We start from the raw sequence: 21,203 nt of genomic DNA, 5'->3' as shown, positions 1-21,203 counted from the left end.
CTTTTTGTCTCTGATAATTTTCTTTGCTTTGAAGTCTACTTTATCTGTGTAGCCGCTTTTGCTTTCCTTTGGTTAATGTTTGTCTTTTTTTGAGACAGTCTCACTCCATCACCCAGGCTGGAGTGCAGTGGCACCATCTTGGCTCACTGCAACCTCGGCCTTGTGGGTTCAAGCGATTCTTGTGCTTCGGTCTCCTGAGTGGCTGGGATTTCAGGCGCCCACCACCATGTCTGGCTAATTTTTGTGTTTTTTTAGTGGAGACGAGGTTTCACCATGTTGGCCAGGCTGGTCTTGAACTCCTAACCTCAAGTAATCTGCCTGCCCTGGACTCCCAAAGTGCTGGGATTACAGGTGTAAGCCACCATGTGTGGATTTTTTTTTGACAGAGTCTCACTCTGTCACCCAGGGTGGAGTCCAGTGGCACAATCTCGGGTCACTGCAATCTCTGCCTCTGAGGTTTAGGTGATTCTCCTGCTTCAGCCTCCTGAGTAGCCTGAATTACAGGTGCCTGCCACCAAGCCCAGCTAATTTGGTTAATGTCTGCAAGATATAACTTTCCCCATCCTTCTACTTTCAGCCTGCCTATATCATTATATTTAAAGTAAGTTTCCTGTGGAGAGTACATAGTTTGGGTCATGCTTTTTAATTCATTCTACTAATCTTTATGTAGTTATTGGTATGTTAGGGCTTAAGTCTGCCAATTTTTGTTTTTGTTTGTTTTTTTCTGATTTTGGTTTCTTTGTTTTCTTTTCCCTACCTCCTAAAGATTACTTGAACATTTTTTAGAATTCTATTTTATCTATGGCATTTAAAAAAATATATGGAGCCCTTCACAAATTTGCGTGTTATCCTTACATAAAGGCCATGCTAATCTCTCTATCCTTTCAATTTTAATATATGTGCTGCTGAAGTGAGCACTTTCTACAGTGTTTTTGAGTATATTTGCATAGCTTTCTTATTGATTGTTCTAGGTATTATATTATATATACACATAATTTATTACAGCCTACTGTTGTCATTATTTTACCAGTATGAGTGAAGTATGGAAACCCTACCTCTCTTTGTCCCTGTTCCCTCTCTAATTTATAATTTCTAAAAACATTCCCTGTACATACCTTTAGAATAAAATCAGACAGTGTTGTAATTTTTGTTTCAACTGTCAAACATAGTTTAGAAAATTCGATAGAAGAAACGTCTATTGATTTTACCCATATTTTTTGCTAACTGTGTCTTTTCTTCCTAACGTTCCAAGATTTCTTTTTTCATTGTTTCCTTTCCATTTAGAGAATCTCCTTCAGCCACTTTTAGAGTAGGTCTACTGGTGACAAACTCTTTTTGTTTCCCTAAGAAAACTTCCGATAATATCTTAGTTTCCTCTTCATTCCTGGAGGATTTTTCTTTCCTTGAAAAATATTGTACCAATTCCTTCTGACTTCCATGATTTCTGATGAGAAATCCATTGTCATTGAATTGTTTGTTTCCTTATAGTGACATTTTCAAGAGATTTTTTCTTTGATTTCAGAAGTTTAATTTTAACATGCTTGGCACAGATTATTTAGGTTTATCTTGGTTGAGGTTTCCTCAGCATTTTTTCTTTTTCTTTTTCTTTTTCTTTTTTCTTTTCTTTTTCTCTTTTTTTTTTTTTTGAGACAGAGTCTGACTCTGTTGCCCAGGCTAGAGTGCAGTGGTGTGATTAAAGCTTACTGCAGCTTTGACCTCCTGGGCTCAAATGATCCTCTCACAGCTGGGACCACAGGTGCATGCCACCATACCTGGCTAATTTTGTGTGTGTGTGTGTGTGTGTATGTGTGTGTGTGTGTGTGTTTGTTTATTTTTGGTTTGCTTTTTTTAAGAGATGGGGTTTTAGCATGTTTCCTGGGCTGGTCTTGAACTCCTGGCCTCAAGCAGTCTGCCTTCCTCTGTCTCCCAAAGTGCTGAGATTACAGCCATGAACCACTGTACCGAGCCTTCCTCATCTTTTTGAATCACTACGTATATGAATCACTATGTTTATGTCTCCTGACAAACTTGGGAAGTTCTCAGTCATTATTTCTTGGTGTACTTTTTCAGCCCTGCCCTCTTTTGTTTCTTCTTCTGGGACTCCAGCGACAGGAGCCACAGGAGCATTAAATCTCTTGTCAGTCTCTCAGGTCCCTGGGGCTCTATTCATTTTCTCACTCTATTTTCTCTGTTGTTCAGATCGAGTAGTTTCTATTGTTTTACCGTATGCTGATTCTTCCCTTTGTTCTCTTTATTCTGCCATTGAGCCTATCCGCTGAGCTTTTCTATTTGGTTATTGTATTTTACAGTTTTAATATTTCTATTTGCTTCTTCCTTATACCTTCTATTTCTTTGCTGAAGTTGTATATTTTTAACTTTTTTTCAAGTGTGTTCAGAACTGCTTCTTGAAGCATTTCTATCATAGCTGCTTTAAAATCTTTGTCAGATATTCTAATATAGCTGCCATCTCAGTGTTGACATCTACTGTATTTTTTCATTCAGTTTGAGATCTGGACATTTTTGTATTATGTTATAAGACTTTGGATCTTAATTTAAAATTTTTATTTTAACTGACTTTGTCTGTCACTGCTTTGGCATGAGAGGGGGTGTCATTTCATTGCTGCCAGGTGAAGGGAGAAGTTCAGATTTCCCTCTGTACCTCTGTTGACACTCAAGCGGGACAGGTCTCCTCCTTACTGCTGGATGGGGCTGCTTGTTCCAGCCCCACGTGGTCTCTCCTGATACTGTGGTAGAGGTGGCCTCATTACCTCTGGGTGATGGTTAAGGTCCTGACTCTACTAGGCCTCCTCTGATACCAACCGAGCAGGAAAGCAGAGGGGTACCTCATTTCTGCCAGATGGATGTCCAGGTTCCCCATGGACACCACGGTCTTTATTGCCACCACGCTCACAGAGAGGAGGGCTCATTACTGGCTGGCTGGGACAAAAGTCCCAGTTCCCTACTTGGCCTTGTGTGACACCACTCTAGTGAGGGTATTGGGGTGGCCTGTTGCAACCTTGAGAGAGTGGAAGTCTAGGTTTCCCACTTAGTTTTGGCATGGGTTGGGGTAGGGCCACTGTAGTAGAGTTCTCTGGAGAAACAGAACCAATGGAATATATGTATAAATTGGCTCATGTGATTACCGAGGCTGAGAAATCCCATGATCTGCCATCTGCAAACTAGAGCCCCAGAAAAGTCCGTGGTGTAATGTCAGTCTGAGTCTGAAAGCCTGAGAACCAAGGGAGCCAGTGTTGTAAATTCCAGTCCAAGAGCAAGAGAAGACTGATGTCCCAGCTCAAGCAGGCAGGTAGGAAGCAAAACAGGGACATTTGTCCTTCCTTTGCCTTTCTATTCTATTCAGGCCCTCAACAGACTGGATGACGTCACTCACACTGGGGAGAGTAATCTGCTTTACTGAGTCCATAGATTCAAAAGCTAATCTCATCCAGAAACACCTCACAGACCACCCAGAATAAAGTTTAATCTAGGCACCCTGTAGTATGGCTAAAAGTTCCTGTCTTACAGACTGCCCCTTGCCTTTGGCTAGCAGAAACAGGCTTTTGTTGGAGCTTTTCTTTTGCTTTTTGGTCTGTGCCCATTGGCATTTCCTGGTTGCTGGTTTCTTCAGCTCCAAGTGTCAAATAAATGGAGCTGAAAGAAAACTCAGAGAACTCACCACTGTGGTATTTCTTGGGTCTTTAGGTTTCTATCCAGCCTGCTTTCTTTTCTCCACCTTTCCAAGTCTTCTTATGTTTAATAAATAATTTCCAGGGTTTACGGTTGTTCTAGGAGTGGTGAAATACATTACCCCATCCTCCCAGAGGCAGAAGTTCCATCCAGTGTATTTTCCATTTCAGATATATTTTTCATCTCAAGAAGTTCCATTTTGGTCTTTTAAGAATACCTTCCATTTCTCTCATTATATTTTTGTTTTTCTTTACATTATTTAACTAACAGATTAAATATGTTCACTTTAAATTTAATTCAGTATGATACTGTTAACCTTTACAAAAAGACAACTAGGAAAATGGCTAAATATTTATTTCTAGAACCCCTAATCTCACATATTTTTAAGTTCAGAACTAAAATACTATGTCTCCTCTGAGGCCCTAGTGAAATTAATAGTATAAACTCCTTTTTTGAACTTTTTCTCCTGACTGGGTCTGTTTTTATTTTTTTTAATTGACAAATAAAACTTGTATGTGTTTGTAGGGTACAACATGATGTTTTGATGTATGTATACATTGTGGAATGGCTAAACCTAGCTAATTAACACATATATTACCTCACGTACTTATCATTTTTTGTGTGGTAAGAGCACATAAAATCTATTTTCTTTTTTTTTTTTTTTTTTTTGAGATGGAATTTTGCTCTTGTTGCCCAGGCTGGAGTGTAATGGCGCAATCTCAGCTCACCGCAACCTCCACCTCCCGGGTTCAAGTGATTCTCCTGCCTCAGACTCCCCAGTAGCTGGGATTACAGGCACGCGCCACCACGCCCAGCTATTTTTTGTATTTTTAGTAGAGATGGGGTTTCACCATATTGGCCAGGCTGGTCTCAAGCTCCTGACCTCATGATCCACCCGCCTTGGCCTCCCAAAGTGTTGGGATTACAGGCGTGAGCCACAGCGCCTGGACATAAAATCTATTTTCTTAGCAATTTTCAAGCATGCAATAGATTATTAACTATAGTCTTTATATTGTACAATAGATCGCTTGAACTTATTCCTTCTAACTGAAATTTTATATTATTTGACCAACACTTAGGTTGATTTCATATCTTGGCTGAGTGAACAGTGCTGCAATGAACATGGAGTGCAGACACCTCTGTGACATAATGATTTTGTTTCCTTCAGGTATATACCCAGCAGTGAGATTGATGGATCATATAGTATTTCTATTTTTTTTTTTTTGTTTTTTTTTTTTTGTTTTTACTTTTTTCTTTTTAGTACCACAGAAAAGTCTTCAATGGTAGTTAGAGTTTTGATTTTTAAAGAAATTACCATTTTCCATAATGGCTGTACTGACTGAAAATCCCAACAGAGGACCAGGGTTCTCTCTTCTCCTTATTCTTACCAACACTTATTATCTTTTGTCTATTAGTAGCCATTCTAACAGATGTGAGGCGACGTTTCATTATGGCTTTAATTGAGCATTTTTTCGTATACTTGTTGGTCATTTCTTCATTTGAGAAATGTCTATTCAGGCCCTTTGCCTTTTTTTTTTTTTTTTTTTTTTTTTTTGAGACTGAGTCTCACTCTATTGCCCAGGCTGGAGTGCAGTATTGGGATCTCAGCTCACTGCAACTCTGGGTTCAAGCAATTCTCCTGTCTCAGCCTCCCCAGTAGCTGGGATTACAGGCGTGCACCACCACACCCGGCTAATTTTTGTATTTTTAGTAGAGACGGGGTTTCACCGTGTTGGCCAGGCTGGTCTCAAACTCCTGACTTCAAGTGATCTGCCTGCCTCGGCCTCCCAAAGTGCTGGGATTACAGGTGTGAGCTTCTGCACCCGGCCCTTTGCCCATTTTTAAAGTCAGGTCATTTGCTTTCTCGCTATTGAATTGTTAGGTTTCCTTATATATTTTGGATATTAACCCTTTGTCAAATGTATGGTTTGTAGATATTTTCTCCCACTGGCTAGGTTGTCTCTTTACTCTGTTGATTTTTTGCTTTGCTGTGCAGAGGCTTTTTATTTTGATGCAATTCTGTTTGTCTACTTTTGATTTTGTTGCTTGTGCTTTTGGGCTCATATCTAAAAAATCATTTTTCAGACCAATGTCATGGAGCTTTCCCCCTATGTTTTCTTCTGGTAGTTTTATTGTTTCTGGTCTTACATGTAAGTCTTTACCCCATTTTGAGTTGATATTTACATATGGTATGAAATAAGGGTCTACTTGCATTTCCTTTATTTCATTCTTAAGAACATGAAGGCCAGGCGCGGTGGCTCACACCTGTAATCCCAGCGCTTTGGGAGGCCGAGGGGGGAGGATCATCTGAGGTCAGGAGTTTGAGACCAGCCTGGACAATATGGTGAAACCCCATCTCTACTGAAAAAAATCAGCCGGGCATGGTGGCCGGCGCCTGTAATCCCAGCCACCGGGGAGACTAAAACAAGAGAATCACTTGAACCGGGGAGGTGGAGGTTGCAGTGAGCTGGGATCACACCACTGTACTCCAGCCTGGGCAACAAGAGTGAAACTCTATCTCAAAAAAAAAAAAAAAAAGCATATTTATATCTCTTTTAATGTCCTGTCTACTAATTCCACCATTTCTGACATTTCTGGGACTGTTTCTTTTGGTTCTGGGTAACATTTTCCTATTTTTTTTTTTTTTTTTTGAGACGGAGTCTTGCTCTGTCACCCAGGCTGGAGTGCAGTGGCCGGATCTCAGCTCACTGCAAGCTCCTCCTCTCGGGTTCACGCCATTCTCCTGCCTCAGCCTCCCGAGTAGCTGGGACTACAGGCACCCGCCACTTCGCCCGGCTAGTTTTTTGTATTTTTTAGTAGAGACGGGGTTTCACTGTGTTAGCCAGGATGGTCTCGATCTCCTGACCTCATGATCCACCCGTCTCGGCCTCCCAAAGTGCTGGGATTACAGGCTTGAGCCACCGCGCCCAGCCTTCCTATCTATTTTTACAATCCTTTTTTTTTTAAGAGACGGAGTCTTACTGTGTTGCCCAGGCTAAAGTTCAGTGGCTCTTATTGGGTGTGATTGTAGTGTATTACAGCCTCAAACTCCTGGCCTCAAGTGATCCTCCTGCCTCAGCCTCCTGAGTAGCTGGGACTACAGGTACATGCCACCACATCCAGTACAATAATATTAAATTGAATGTCAGACCTTGGGAATTTGATTTTGTTCAGTGCTAGGTTTTGTTGCATTTCTCTAATGAGTGTTGGACTTGGTTCTGCCATGCTTGGTATCAGTTCGATCATCAGTGCTTGCTTTCAAGCTTTGCATGATGGCTCCAGAGTAACCTTTATTCTATCGTTCACTACTAAGTCCTTTTAAAGTCTCTATATGATGCCCCATGTATTATAGGATCTATTCATATGGGCTGTCAGGAACATAAACAAAATATTCCCAATCTTGTGTAAGTTCTGAGAATTGTTTGGCCTTTCATTTTCTGTTGTTGTTGTTGTTGTTGTTTTTAACCCCCTGCCCTGTGGAATTTTACCTCATTAACGTACATACCAGTATTCAGCCAAAGTTTTGAGGTCTGGGACCTCTTGGCAGATCTCCAAAGCCCTCTCTATATCATTCCCTCGTCTCTAGTGTTTTCCCTTTTAATCTTTCTTTTCTTTTCTTTTTTTCTTTCTTTTTTGTTTATTATTTTTTTGAGATGGAGTTTCGTTCTTGTTGCCCAGGTCGGAGTGCAATGGTGCGATCTCGGCTGACCACAACCTCTGCCTCCCGGGTTCAAGCGATTTTCCTGCCTCCGTCTCCTGAATAGTTGGGATTACAGGCATGCGCCACCATACCCAGCTAATTTTGTATTTTTAGTAGAGACGGGGTTTCTCCATGTTGGTCAGGCCAGTCTCAAACTCAACCTCAGGTGATCCGCCTGCCTCAGCCTCCCAAAATGCTGGGATTATAGATGTGAGCCACCATGCCTGGCCTTCCCTCTTAATTTCTAGCCAACGCATTCTCCACCAACTCTAATCTGTTTTCTCTACTCAATGAGACTGCTAGCTCTATTGGGGCTCCCCTCTCTGCACTGCTCCTAACAGTGTAGTGCAGGAAACTGCCTCTAGGCAGTAAGCTGAGGCAATCATGTGACTCACCTTGTTTCCCTTTTGTCAGTTAAAATTCTGCACTACCGGCTCTCCATTGTCTATAAATATTTCTTTCATAATTTTATCTGGTTTCATAGTTGTATAGTGGGAAGGCAATTTCTGTAGCTGTACTTCCTTCTTGGGAGAAGCGAAAGTCTTATTGGGACAATTTTTCAGGTGGAAACAATTTACTAAAAAGGCTATGTCTCTAGCAGAAAGGACCCTGAGACACCATGACAAGTATATAAGGTAGTAATTTTCCCAATCCTAACCCACAGGGACTTAAGATCTTTTATTTTCATAACACACATGAGAGAAAGAGGACTATGCAAACATTTAAAGCACGGTTGGAGAGTCCATTGACATTGACACCCTAGGATCTGAAGCTTCACTCTGTTAGAGTGGTAGGGTGTGGAGGGTAGGTAATAATTGTATTCCAGCTCCAGGTCTGACTCTCAGTAGGTCTATCAGGTTTACACTCACCTAGTGGTTATTTCATGAGTCCTTAACGGACAGTTGGAATAGACATATTTGACAGTTGGCAGAACCACCAGGTTGGTTTTTTGGTGTGTGATGTAGGAAATATCATAGTGAGGAAGACCAACATGAAGTGCCTGGAACTGCCTCCACCATTCCGGACCAATATAATAAATAAAAATTACCTACATCAGTGCCCCGCTTGAAGACCTAAAGCATGCAGAGGTGGTGGTGCCCATCATATTGCCATTTAATTCACTTGTCTGGCAACTGCTAAAACCAGACAGATCTTGGAGAATGAGTATGGATTACTGCAATCTCAATCAACAAATAATGCTAATTCTATCTGCTGTTCCAAATGTGGTATGTTTGCTGGAGAAGATTAACATAGCCTACGTGGTAATGTATTGATCTGGACAGTGAACCCTTTTTCATCCCTGTGAAAAGGAAGACCATAAAAGCTTGCTTCCACTGAGATGAGCAATAATATACATTTACAGTTTTGCCTCTGGACCATGTAAATTCTCCTGCCTCTGTCATAATATAGTCTGAAGGGACCTGGACCATTCGGACATTCCATAGGACATCCCATTACTGCACTGATGACATCATGGTAATTGTACAGGATGAACCTGAAATGATGCCTATATCAGAGGCCTTGGTAGGATAAATTTTCTTCAAATAGTACTGCAAGAACCCTAAAAATATTCAGGATTTTGCCAGATCAGTGAGGTTTTTAAAAGTCCAGTGGTCTGAAGCATACCAGGGCATTCCCTCCAAAGATGATAAGATGAAATTTTGCATCTCATGTTTCTCACCATTAAAAAGCACAATGCCTTGCAAACATCTTGGGGTCTGTTGCTAGCATATTCCACACTTGGGAATGTTGCTCTGACCCAAATATCAGGTGACACAAAAGGCTGCCAATTTTGAGTGGGTCCCAGAGCAGGAAAAAGCTCTGTAACAGGTCAAGACTGTGGTACAAATGGCCCTGCTGCTTGGCTCACAAGACACTATATTATATTAGACATGTCAGTGGTGAGAAAAGATCATATACTGTTAGTGATAAATCCCAATAGTAAGTCACACACCCCCTATAGTGCTGGAGCAATGCCATGCCATCTGAAACAGAGCACTATACACCTTTCAAAAGAGAGCTCCTGGAATGCTACTGAGTCCTAGTTGAGACAATGTGCTTACCTATGGGACGGTAAGTGATGATGTATTATAACCTGGGTTCTGTCAAACCCACAAGTCATAAGGCTGGGTGGGTCTACCAGTCATCCTTCATAAAATGAAAGTGGTATATGTAGAATTGGGCACAAGCAGGGCTGGAAGGCAAAAGTGAGCTACATAAGCAGGTGCCCAGATCCCCTGTCACCCACCACTGATGCACTGGTGGTTCTTTCTCAGTTTACATCTGTAGCCACATTGGTCGGCGATCCCTCATGACATGATGACAGAAGAGGAAAAAGGCTGAGCTTGGTTAATGTACAGGTTGTCTTAGTAGGTGAAAGTAAGCTGGAAATACACTGTGGCTGCACTATGGCCCCACTTAGAGATGGCCTGTGTACCTGCCAGAAGAAAGAATATATATAGATTCATGGGCCTGGAAGACAAACTGGAAGATTAAAAACGAGGAAGTGTGGGGGAAAGGCACATAATGTACCTGAGAATGGGTGTACAGTGTATGATTTTTGTATTGCAGGTTTTTTCCCATCAGATAACATCCACCACAGAAAAGGCACCAACCAAGCAGATGGAATGACTTCGCCAAATAATCTTAACCAGGCTTTATTGCTGGCACCCCAATGCTGGCAAAGTGATCATATGAATGGAGGAGCCACAGTAGAGCTAATGTAAGTGTTCAACGTCATGGACTCATCAAGTCTGATCTAACTACTGCATCAGTGAAATGTCCAGCTTGCTAGCAACAAAGACTAACTCTTAGCCTGATATCACCATTCGTCAAGGAAACCATCCAGCCACTTGGTGGTAAGTTGATTACACTGTATCCTTGCTACCTTGGAAGGGGAAGTGTTCTATATTGAAGGGGCATTGATGTATATTATGGGTATTGGTTTGCCTTTCCTGCCTGCACAGCCTCGGTCAGCAACACCATCCAAAGGTTTACAAAATTTTGATCCATTGGCCTGAAATCTTGTGTAGCATTGCATCAAACCAAGAGACCCACTTGATAGCAAGGAGGTAGAATGCTGGGTACATGATGGTGGGATCGGCTTTAATCACATACCATACTATGCAGAAGCTGCTCCCTGATACAGTGCTTTCTTGTGGGAAGGCAGGGACCCCAACAGAGGAAGCCATGGCAGAAGAACGTAAATTGTGAAGATTTCATGGACATTTGTCCATTTGTCACTTCCGCAATCAATACTCTTGTGATTTCCTATGCCTGTCTTTATTTTAATCTCTTAATCCCGTCATCTTCGTAAGCTGAGGATATATGTTGCCTCAGGACCCTGTGACGATTGTGTTAACTGCACAAATTGTTTGTAAAACACGTGTGTTTAAACAATATGAAATCTGGGCACCTTGAAATAAGAACAGGATAACAGTGATGTTCAGGGAACAAGGGAGATAACCATCAGGTCTGACTGCCTGAGAGCTGGGCGGAACAGAGCCATATTTCTCTTCTTACAAAAGTGAGTAGGAGAAATATTGCTGAATTCTTTTTCTCAGCAAGGAACAGCCCTGAGAAAGAGAATGCGTTCCTAGGGCGAGGTCTCTACAATGGCCACTCTGGGAGTCTGTCTTATACGGTTGCAGATAAGGGATGAAATAAGCCCCGGTTTCCCGTGGCGCTACCAGGCCTATTAGGATGAGGAAATTCCTGCCTAGTAAATTTTAGTCAGACCGGTTGTCTGCTCTCAAACCCTGTCTCTTAATAAGATGTTATCAATGACAATGCATGCCCAAAACTTCATTGGCAATTTTAATTTCACCCTGGTGCTCTGCCCCCATTTGCCTTGTGATATTTTATTGCCTTGTGAAGCATGTGATCTCTGTGACCTACACCCTATTCGTACACTCCCTCCCCTTTGAAAATCACTAAAAAAAACTTGCTGGTTTTACGGCTCAGGGGGCACCATGGAAAATGCCGACATGTGATGTCTCCCCCAGACACCCAGCTTTAAAATTTCTCTCTTTTGCACTCTTTCCCTTTATTTCTCAGACTGGCCAACACTTAGGGAAATAGAAAAGAACCTACGTTGAATTATCAGGGGTGGTTCCCCCAATAGTGCTTGTTAAAAGCACAGCTAAGGCACCAGATTGGAGATGATACCTTGTAAGGAGGAGGCATCATCCTTCATGATGCAGTACATACCCGACCGAGACCAACTGCCATTGAATAGTGTATCCTTAAGGAAAATATATGGCTCTGGGGAACAAAGGGTGGGTGTAGGAGCAGCCCACCATTATCATCACTCCCAGTGATCCAATTGGAGAAACTGTGCCTTCTATCCCAACTCTGGTCTCTAAGGGTTTAGAAGTCCTGGTTCCCAGAAGGGGAATATTTGCACCAGTGGACACACTGAGTCTCACTAAACTTTAAGCTATGGCAGGCACCAGATTACTCCAACTCACTACCAAGAGACAAGAAAGCAAGGAAAGGAGTCATTATCAGGAGGTGGGGCTGCTATTACACAGTGGGGACAGGGAAGAATATATTGGGCACCCAGATCATCCACTTGAGTATGTTTCTCCTTGCCCAATTTTGATGATAAATGAACAAGTGCAGTCATAGCCTGAGAAGGGCATGATAGCCAGGTACCTCATCTGGTAACCCCCATGAACCAGAGGTACAAGTCTCAGGGAGTTAGGGAAAGATCAACAATGGGTAGTAGAGAAGGGAGGTGAATGCCAGTTGCAAACTCAAGCTACAGCAGCAGAGGCTGTGGCCTGTCCCAGACCTTCCTCTTTTAAGTTTCCCCAGAAAGAGATCCATCAGAATCCTGAAGAAACCATTCCAGAACTAATGAAACAAATCAGTCTGAGCAGTGCAAGGGGTGGACTGTAGTGTTGACTGCGGTGTGCTGCCCATATCTTCCCCTTCAGGACTGAAGCTGCTATGAATGCTGACAGCCGTCACCTGTGCCCCATTCGGGGCCTGCCTTTGGCTGAAGTCAGCCAACTCACTCAAGATCATACCCCTTTCCTGGTCAAGTAGGGAGATAAGGTCCAGCCTATTTGTCCTATTAGGGCATCCGGTAGAGCCATCCTTGTTTGAGTTCCTGGTTGACTGAGGCATTTTTTAAGACTGCATCAGCTCAATTTCTCCCTCTACCCAATTCTACTGCCTTTACTCCCCTACAGGTGTTGATGCAGATAACTCCTCCCAATAAACTTCCTGCACATGAATCTCCAACACAGTGTTTTTGCCAGGAACGCAACCTGTGGCAGGTATTTAAATGCTTTTTAAGGTTAGCTGTATTAAATGTGTGCCTGTTGCTCAATTTCAGAGAGCTTCATGATGGTCATGTTGAGAGATGCTGTGTTTAACGAGCCTACCATTTCAAGGACAATAGGAATGGGGATCACTGAAATGGCAAATTTCAGTGGGCTTGGGGCTCATGATGAGGCTGCAGGTCCTCTCCAAACCTCAGGAGCGTGTACAGGATGGCAGAACTCTATGCTTCAGTTTGGGGGTTAATTCTGGGTGTCCCCAACACACTAGGGATTAACTGGGGTACGGAAGTGTATGCATCTGCTTCAATCTAGATTAGCGCTTCCTAAATGCTGGGGTCTCTGCAAGTTAATGGAGGCTCAAACCTTTCAGGAAGTTCTGTTAAATCCAAGACTGAGTGTGCCTACCAAAAGCAGCCAACCATCTTTCAAAACAAGAGGGTCCTGCTGGGAGATACTGGCAATGATAAGTTCCTATAGGACCATAAGATCAGTCTGCAGCTGGGCGCGGTGGCTCATGCCTGTAATCCTAGCACTTTGGAAGGCTGAGGTGGGTGGATCACCTCAGGTCAGGAGTTCAATACCAGCCTGGCCAACATGGTGAGACCCCGTCTCCACTAAAAAAATACAAAATTAGCTGGGTGTGGTGGCAGGCACCTGTAATCCCAGCTATTCGGGAGGCTGAGGCAGGAGAATCGCTTGAACTCGGGAGGTGGAGATTACAGTGAGCTGAGACTGTGCCATTGCACTCCAGCCTGGGCAACGAGAGAGAAACTCCATCTCTAAAAAAAGAAAATCAGTTTTGGCGTCAATATACCTGTATAGGCCGAGGGCACCTATATTTACACTGATTGCCCCTTCATTGGTAACGTCTCCATCTGAGGGTGGATCCTGTCTGCATGGTGACCAAGATAAAAGATGCAAAAGATCAACATCATCCACCAAGATTATTTCCACTACATGTATAAGTACAGTTGCTTCAAGAAGCACAAGAACATGTTAATGCACCCATCCCCTTGCATCAGGGATGTCCAGATCAGCAACATCATCATGGTTGGGTAAGCACCAGCATGAGCAAGATGGTGCACTTCAACATGCTCATGGTCCCCAGTGCCACCAAGAAGCAATTCCAGTTCTGAGTCTGGATGCCTGCCTATTCCCTAATATGTTATTTTCCTATTAAAAAAAAAAAAGGTGAGGAGGGGAGAAATGCTAAATTTCAGATAGTGCCAGCGCCAGACTTGAGTTATAGAGCTCTGTCAAGTATGAAGTTGGCAATAGTTATCAGTGCAACTATTGATGACAGACTTTCTCATTAGCTGAGAAGGGATGAAAGTGAATGGAAGTGCTTAACTGACTCAGAGTGGTAGGTGAGCTCAAATAGGAAAGAAACCAACATCTGGTATGGTATGGATAGCAAAGGAGTCAATGATCCCATCTACTACCCTAAACTGAATGACCTCACACTGTATTTGAGTGACCTTGGCACAATCCACCTGAAAATGAATGTTCTTTTTTCTACTAATGAAACTCTGAACTTATAGAAAACTATTTACTTTCAGGCCAGGCGTGGTGACTCATGCCTGTAATCCCAGCCCTTTGGGAGGCTGAGGTGGGTGGATCATGAGGTCAGGAGTTTGAGACCAGCCTGGTCAATATGGTGAAACCCTGTCTCTAGTAAAAATATAAAAAATTAGCTGGGTGCTGCGGCACATGCCTGTAGTCCCAGCTACTTGGGAGGCTGAGGCAGGAGAATCACTTAAACCTGGAAGGCTGCAGTGAGCGGAGATCATGCCACTGCACTCCAGGCTGGGCGACAAAGCGAGACTCCGTCTCAAAAAAGAAAAAAAAAAAAAAAGAAAGAAAACTATCTACTTTCCTTATCTCCCATCAAGACATCCATTCATCCATTCCAGAGTTACCTCACGACTAGCTCCCTATCTTAATCTTGGTCAAGGAAATTAAGGTAACTTCTTTTTCAGAATTTCGGGAGCTGGTTCAAGGAACAAGGTTCCCTTTTAAAGCTTCTTTCATCCCAGCTTTCCAACAATTACCCTTAGGCCTTATTCAGGTCTTAGAGAAGTAGAATCCATTGTGCTTATTCACACTGATGACTACATCAATATATCTAAGAAGAGTAAGTGTTAAGACCAAACACATCATCAACTTGTTCAGCACAATTTGTTCATACCACAGTAACTGTGGATGCAGTCTAAGATACTCTCTTCTTTCCTTTGTAGCAGCAAACCTCTGTGGCTCAAGGAAGTATGTCAGTTGGATGTCCTGTCCCATCTACTCAAGACCAATAAACAACACTTAAAAAGAACATAATCTCTTTATGTCTGCTTGGGATACAAATGTTCAGTTGGGATGATGAGAATGTGGCAAGTACTGGAGACAATGGCTGGTTCTTCTGTTTGTCCCAATAAACTCCAATGGAGGAACAAGCTAAACAGGTTTTGGATAGTTTCGGTCTATTGTATCTGGCTTATCAAATCTACAGCCTGGTACTTCTGGAACAAGACTGCCCCAGTGACGATAGTTAAAGATGGCGAAAATGAAGAATTCAACATGTATACGCAGTGCAGTCTGATGTCTTCGGATGTTCTCTAAAATTCTGCATTTGGTCAGAACTGGGAGTGAGATCAAGGTGCTTGCCCATTTCTGCTCCACTGCTCCTGATTCTGCTTTGCTGTCTTGGAGGGAGAGATTTAGATCTGGGGGCTGGTGGGGGCCATGCGCTTGGCAGCTTGCTGAGCTAACCAGTACTTATACCTTTTGGTCTTGGGCTTCTCAAAGTTCACCACAGACATAGGCACTCTTATAGTATCAAGCCCATTTACCTGCACACAAAACAATGGAAATTCTCAGAGATCAGTCAGGTAGGTAAGAATTAACACTACCTAATCCCAGCTTTTCACCCTGACTTTTCTCCCAGTCAGAAAAAGGAGAGCTAGGGCTGGGCACAGTGGCTCATGCCTGTAATCCCAGCACTTTGGGAGGCTGAGGCGGATGGATCACCTGAGGTCAGGAGTTTGAGGCCAGCCTGGCCAACATGGGGAAACCCTGTCTCTACTAAAATACAAAAATTAGCCGGGTATGGTGGCATATGCCTGTAATCCCAGCTATTAGGCGGGCTGAGGCAGAAGGATCGCGTGAACCTGGGAGGTAGAGGTTGCAGCGAGCTGAGATCATGCCACTGCACTCTAGCCTGGGCAACAGAGTGAGACTCCATCTCAAAAAAAAAAAAAAAAAAAAAGAGAAAAAGAAAAAAGGGAGAGCTAGGTGCCAGGTGCGGTGGCTAATGCCTGTAGTCCTAGCTAGCTACCTGGGAGGCTGAGGTGGGAGGATCACTTGAACCCAGGAGTTTGAATCCAGCCTGGGCAATGAAACAAAACCCTGTCTTGGGAAAGAAAAAGGAAAAAAAGGAAAAAGGGGGTGAAAAAGGAGAAAGAAAAGAAGAAAAGAAAGTATGCAAAACACTCACCGTCACCTCACACCAATACTCGCCCCACCGTGTGATAGGCTCTTCTGGTAACTTTAATGTATGTGGGGCAACCACAACACCAAGCTGGAAAAAAAAAAAAAATCTCAGCTCAAATGAACTGTTTTCGTGACTGCCACTTTAGGTAACCTCATAAAGAGGGTTACAGGATTTCCTGCACAGGGATGAATAAAACTGGGGTGTCTACTCTGGCTGATTCCATGGGAGAGAAGGGCATACACCTTCATAGACAGTAGTAGAGATATTCAATTCTGATTTCTCAGAAAGGGAGGTAGATTCACAGAGAAACAGGGTTTGAGGCCAAAACCACTTCATCTACAGAAGTAACAATTCTCCAGTGAGTCACAAATCCCCAGCATTTCCCTAGGTAGACAGGAAATAAATGGAAACCATCACCTTTTCCTACCAATCTTCAAATTCTATGTGACCATCCTCAGTCCTTAGCCATTTCCTTCCCACACGCCTGCAAACCAACCAAGAATACTTTCCCTAACTACAGCTGGATGATCACACCCCTCCCTAACAAAGGGATCAATCTCAGGCCTCCTTCCCAGAGGCAGCTTCCACCTCAGGGGTAGAGTGGTTTTTGGGAACACTCACATTCTTGAAGAAGTGGCGGGCAACTATTTCAGGGTTCAGCTCCCATTTGACATTGTTCTTCATTCCTACCTCCAGGCGACAGCTTTTTAGAAATTTCACTGTCTGAAAGGAATTATGAGTTGGAGTCAAAGGAGAGGAAACATGTCAGGTCACAAGGTATGCAAGCCAAGCACGATGGCTCACGCCTGAAATCCCAGCACTTTGGAAGGCCAAGGTGGTTGGATCACTTCAGCCCAGGAGTTTGAGACCAGCATGGCCAACATGGTGAAACCCCGTCTCTACCAAAAATACAAAAATTAGCTGGGTATAGTGGCGGGCGCCTGTACTGATTATCTTCTCATGTGTCTATGTTCTCTCCAACTTGTACATAAATATCCTTGAAGGTGGAGGCCTCATCTCAGACTATTCCATGGGTTCCCTGATTCCCAGATTGGGACCTCCCTTGGTACTTTAGGGCACTTCACCCAACACATCAGGGATCTCCCAAGAGGTCTCCATACCGGTTTTGTGGGGCAGCCACAACACTTCCCCTTTCTCCCACTCTTGGATCTGCCTGCAATCAGGAGACCTCAAGGGAATCAGGAAGACTCTCAGGGTAAGGTTGTTAAGTCTTGTAAGTGATCAATAAATACTTTTTACGTTTCTACTCACCGCTTCACCTGCCTTGGTCTGGAGCTTCTCTAATTTTCCTTCTTGTCTCAGCTAGAAAAAAAAGTTAAAGATGAAAAGCAGTAAGAGAAAAATGAACCCATGTTAAATAGCATCAAACTATTCCCATGCTGGGCATTGGCTGGGCTTCTGGATTCCTGTTCTTCTAGTTCCTATTTCATTTTCAAGTTAAATATCAAAGGGAAGGAAGCTGCGAGAGAAAAGTTGTTTTATCTCTCCAAGTCTCTGTCCTTCCTTTGAGCTCACCGATTTCTCCTCTTCAAACAGCTTCTTGTTTTCAGGGGATGCATATACAGCCAGTCCCTGAGGAAGGAGTCTATTCCGGCCCAAAGATTTCCTCACTGACACCAGGTCACCCCGGACTCCAATATCTGTCAATGAGAACAGAGAGAGGGGATTAGAACCATCTAGGAGTCCCTAAAGAAAAGATGATCAAAGAGAGAAGCACCTCTTTCTCACAGTGCTTATTTTTCCTAAAAGAAATGCTAATTCATACTCACTAGGAACAAGATTTAAGAGACTGCTAATTAGTTTCTTTACGACTTGATGTATAAATTTAATATCCCCTGTATACAGGGAGGAGTTGTCCCATGAGAGGATGTCAGTTGTGGCACAAATTGTCAGGCTCCTCTCCCCACACCCTGTTAACGATGTTGCTTGCTGTCTTTATGTTTTAATTTTCAATGCTGGAGGCCAATGTCACAATCACAATAGTTTTTATGGCTTCCTCTTCTCACATATAGAGCTGATTATTTCCACAAAGAAAAAACAAGGCAAATAGTTGAGGGGGACAGGCAGGAAAAAGCTGATGCCAAATTGGACCAGCCTCAGAGGAGGAGCCTCGGCCCGGGCCTTACTCTCCACCGACTGCGTGAGGATGAGCTCCAGGTTTTCCTTGGGCCGATGCTTCGTGTCCTCCACCAGCTTATAGACGCGATGTCGCCGGTGCAGGCGCGGCTTCCGGCCCTCCCCGGCCAGCGGTACCTTCCACCAGCGCTCCACGATGACCGTGCCCTGGCGGCCAGGAAAGCGACGGTGAGCTAGTCTCCACAAGGAACACCGTCTCCCTCCACCACGGCCGCCAGCCCTTAAAGGAAAGCCCGCCACCCCCACATCGGCCCCCTCCAGGTCCCAGTGAGCCTCCAGAAACAATACTCGAGCGTTATCTACCCCCTACCCCAGACTCGGCCCTCACCCGATTTTGAGAGAGGCTGAAGTCGCGCGCCAGGCCAGGGGAGTTCCCTTCATGTCGTGGCCGCAGTAGCTCCTGGATACCTCCCCGCAGCAGCCGCTCAGTGCCCGCCCGTAGCAGAGCTCTGCCCGGAGCCGTGACCACGAGCGCCGCCATGTTCGCAGGCACAGAATGAGACCTAAGGGAGGACCCCAGCGTCGGGCGGCAGGAAAGGCCCCCGCCAGGGCTGCCTGCGGCGCGCCGGGGCGGCTTGGGTCTGGGCTGAGCTGGTGGATGGGGATTGGGCCGGGGGACAGATGGCAGTGCGGCTTGCCTATTTTTTCTTTTTGGCAGAGGGGAGGGACGCCCAGAATTACTGACTGATAATGGAATGAGTGTTAGGTGGACTGACGCTGGAAAAGACGCTCTTCCTCTGGAAAGTGTGGGCTTTGCTTTAGCTCTAGTTGCTGGGGTAACTTTTAATTCTGACGTTTTGTGATGACTGGATACTGACGGGAGAATGAATGATGCTCTCACTTTTCCTTACTTCAAATCTACCTAAAAGTAGTAAAGGATGGGATCCCTTGGAAAATTCTGCCAGCTCCAGGAAGAGCCTAACCCTTAATCATTACATTGCAGTATTTAAGCTAATAAAGGAGAATTCTAAATCACAAGCTGTGTAAGCCATAGAAAAAAAGCAACTATGGTAGGGCCCCGACAGTTCCCTCTGGGGAGGGTCTCAGTACTGGACAGAAGACCATAAAAATTGGATGAAAGAAGGTCCGTGATTATGGAGATTATGGAAAGACTGGCCCTTAAACGTACTGACCAGTCCTCCTTCCTGCTAAATACACTTTACGTGGCCTCCGGGACACCGGTCTTCTTCAGTCTCCTCTGCTGATTTCTCCTTTTCTCCCTGCTTCTTAGAATGCCCCCGGGACGGCCGGGGACGGTGGCTCAAGCCTGTAATCCCAGCACTTTGGGAGGCTGAGACGGGCGGATCACGAGGTCAGGAGATCGAGACTATCCTGGCTAACACGGTGAAACCCCGTCTCTACTAAAAAATACAAAAAAAAAAAAAAAAAAAACCAACTAGCCGGGCGAGGTGGCGGGCGCCTGTAGTCCCAGCTACTCGGGAGGCTGAGGCAGGAGAATGGCGTGAACCCGGGAGGCGGAGCTTGCAGTGAGCCAAGATCGCGCCACTGCACTCCAGCCTGGGCGACAGAGCGAGACTCTGTCTCAAAAAAACAAAAAACAAACAAAAAACAAACAAACAAACAAACAAAGCCTCCGGGACTCCGTTTTTAAACCTTTACTCTTCTCGGTATACAGTCACTGTGGATCTCATCCGGTCTCGTGGCTTACAATACCATTTATATGCCAGTGACTCCCAAATTTCTAGTCCATCCTAGACATCTCCCAAACTCGTCTCAAATATTCAACTGTTACTCGTCATTTTCCTCTTATGTATCTAAAGGACACTTCAAAGTTAACTGTCCTAATTTATTTAAGGCCCCCCCCCCGTCCCCAAAACTGCCCCATTTGCAGCCTTTCTCCTCTCAGTTGACAGAAACTCCATTCTTTCCATTCTAACTCTTTTCCCTCATACTCCATCAGGAAATCCTGTGGGTTCTACCTTTAAATTACAGATAGTCCCTGACTTGGATTTACAATTTTTGAGTTTGTAATGGTGTGAAGGTGATGTGCACTCAGTAGGACATCAATAAGTTACATGAAATATTCAACACTTTATTATAAAATAGGCTTTGTGTTAGATGATTTTACCCAACTGTCGGCTAAGTTGTCTGAGCATGTTTAAGGTAGGCTAGGCTAAGCTATGGTGTTTGGTAGGTGTATTATATGCATTTTCAACTTATGATACTTTCAACATATGATGGGTTTATCAGGACATAGCCCTATTGTAAGTCAAGGAGCACTTGTATTTCCAGAATCCAACCATTTGTCACCACCTCCAATGCTCTACCCTGGAATAAGACACGACTTTCTCCTGGATTACTGCAATAGTCCCCTAAAAGATATCCCTTCATTCTCTACAGTTTATAATTCTCTGTAGCTTATTTATAGCAGCCAGAATGATCTTTTTAAAGCATAAGTCAGATCATATCATTCTTCCACCCAAAACTTTGTAATGACTTCCTCCTTTACTCAAGGTAAAAGAAAAAGGCCATCAAATGGTCTACAAGGCCATACGTAATCTGACCCCATTAGCTCCTCTGTAGTTTACACTGCTCCACCCACAGTGGCCTCCATGTTTCTTGAAAACAGCAGGCACATTTCCTGCTCAGGGCTTTTGCACTGGCTACTTCTGCATTGGATGCTCTTATCCTCAGATGCTGGCTTGGTTAACAACCTCACATCCTCCAAGTGTTTAAATGTCAGTTTTTTTCAATGAGAGATTACCCTGTTTGTTATTGTAACCCTGACCCATCCCCTTCATGTTCCTTATCTTCCTTTATCTTGCTCTATTCCCCCCACCCCATAGCAGTTACCTTCTAACATACTAAATAATTTACTATGTTTATTTTTCTAGGGTTGTCCTCTCACTTTTGGAAGATATGCTCC

At 43.9% G+C, this 21,203-nt stretch overlaps 1 protein-coding gene, 1 long non-coding RNA gene and 1 other non-coding gene across 3 annotated transcripts; 1 reads left to right on the top strand and 2 right to left on the bottom strand.

The window, feature by feature from the left end:
* Positions 1–814: 814 nt before the first annotated feature.
* On the bottom strand, positions 815–918 carry LOC112429577 (U6 spliceosomal RNA). Its single transcript, XR_003021846.1, has one exon. It is a non-coding gene; the product is annotated as a U6 spliceosomal RNA (small nuclear RNA).
* An 8,790-nt stretch (positions 919–9,708) lies between these two features.
* LOC105497860 (uncharacterized) lies at positions 9,709–15,043 on the top strand. The gene is made up of 3 exons (XR_011616928.1): positions 9,709–10,245; positions 12,586–12,672; positions 14,916–15,043. It is a non-coding gene; the product is annotated as an uncharacterized lncRNA (long non-coding RNA).
* LOC105497859 (mitochondrial ribosomal protein L9) lies at positions 14,992–18,819 on the bottom strand. The gene is made up of 7 exons (XM_011769366.2): positions 18,645–18,819; positions 18,307–18,463; positions 17,696–17,820; positions 17,432–17,482; positions 16,781–16,882; positions 16,163–16,246; positions 14,992–15,518 (listed from the first exon to the last, which is right to left on the bottom strand). Exons 1-7 carry the CDS (start codon positions 18,795–18,797, stop codon positions 15,387–15,389), a joined length of 804 nt encoding a protein of 267 aa, XP_011767668.1. The 5' UTR covers positions 18,798–18,819; the 3' UTR covers positions 14,992–15,386.
* Positions 18,820–21,203: the final 2,384 nt, after the last annotated feature.

This window comes from Macaca nemestrina, chromosome 1, assembly GCF_043159975.1.
Source record: "Macaca nemestrina isolate mMacNem1 chromosome 1, mMacNem.hap1, whole genome shotgun sequence".
Classification (NCBI taxonomy): domain Eukaryota; kingdom Metazoa; phylum Chordata; class Mammalia; order Primates; family Cercopithecidae; genus Macaca; species Macaca nemestrina.
Note: the sequence above shows the minus strand (reverse complement) of the source record. Positions and strands in the feature narration are given on the sequence as shown.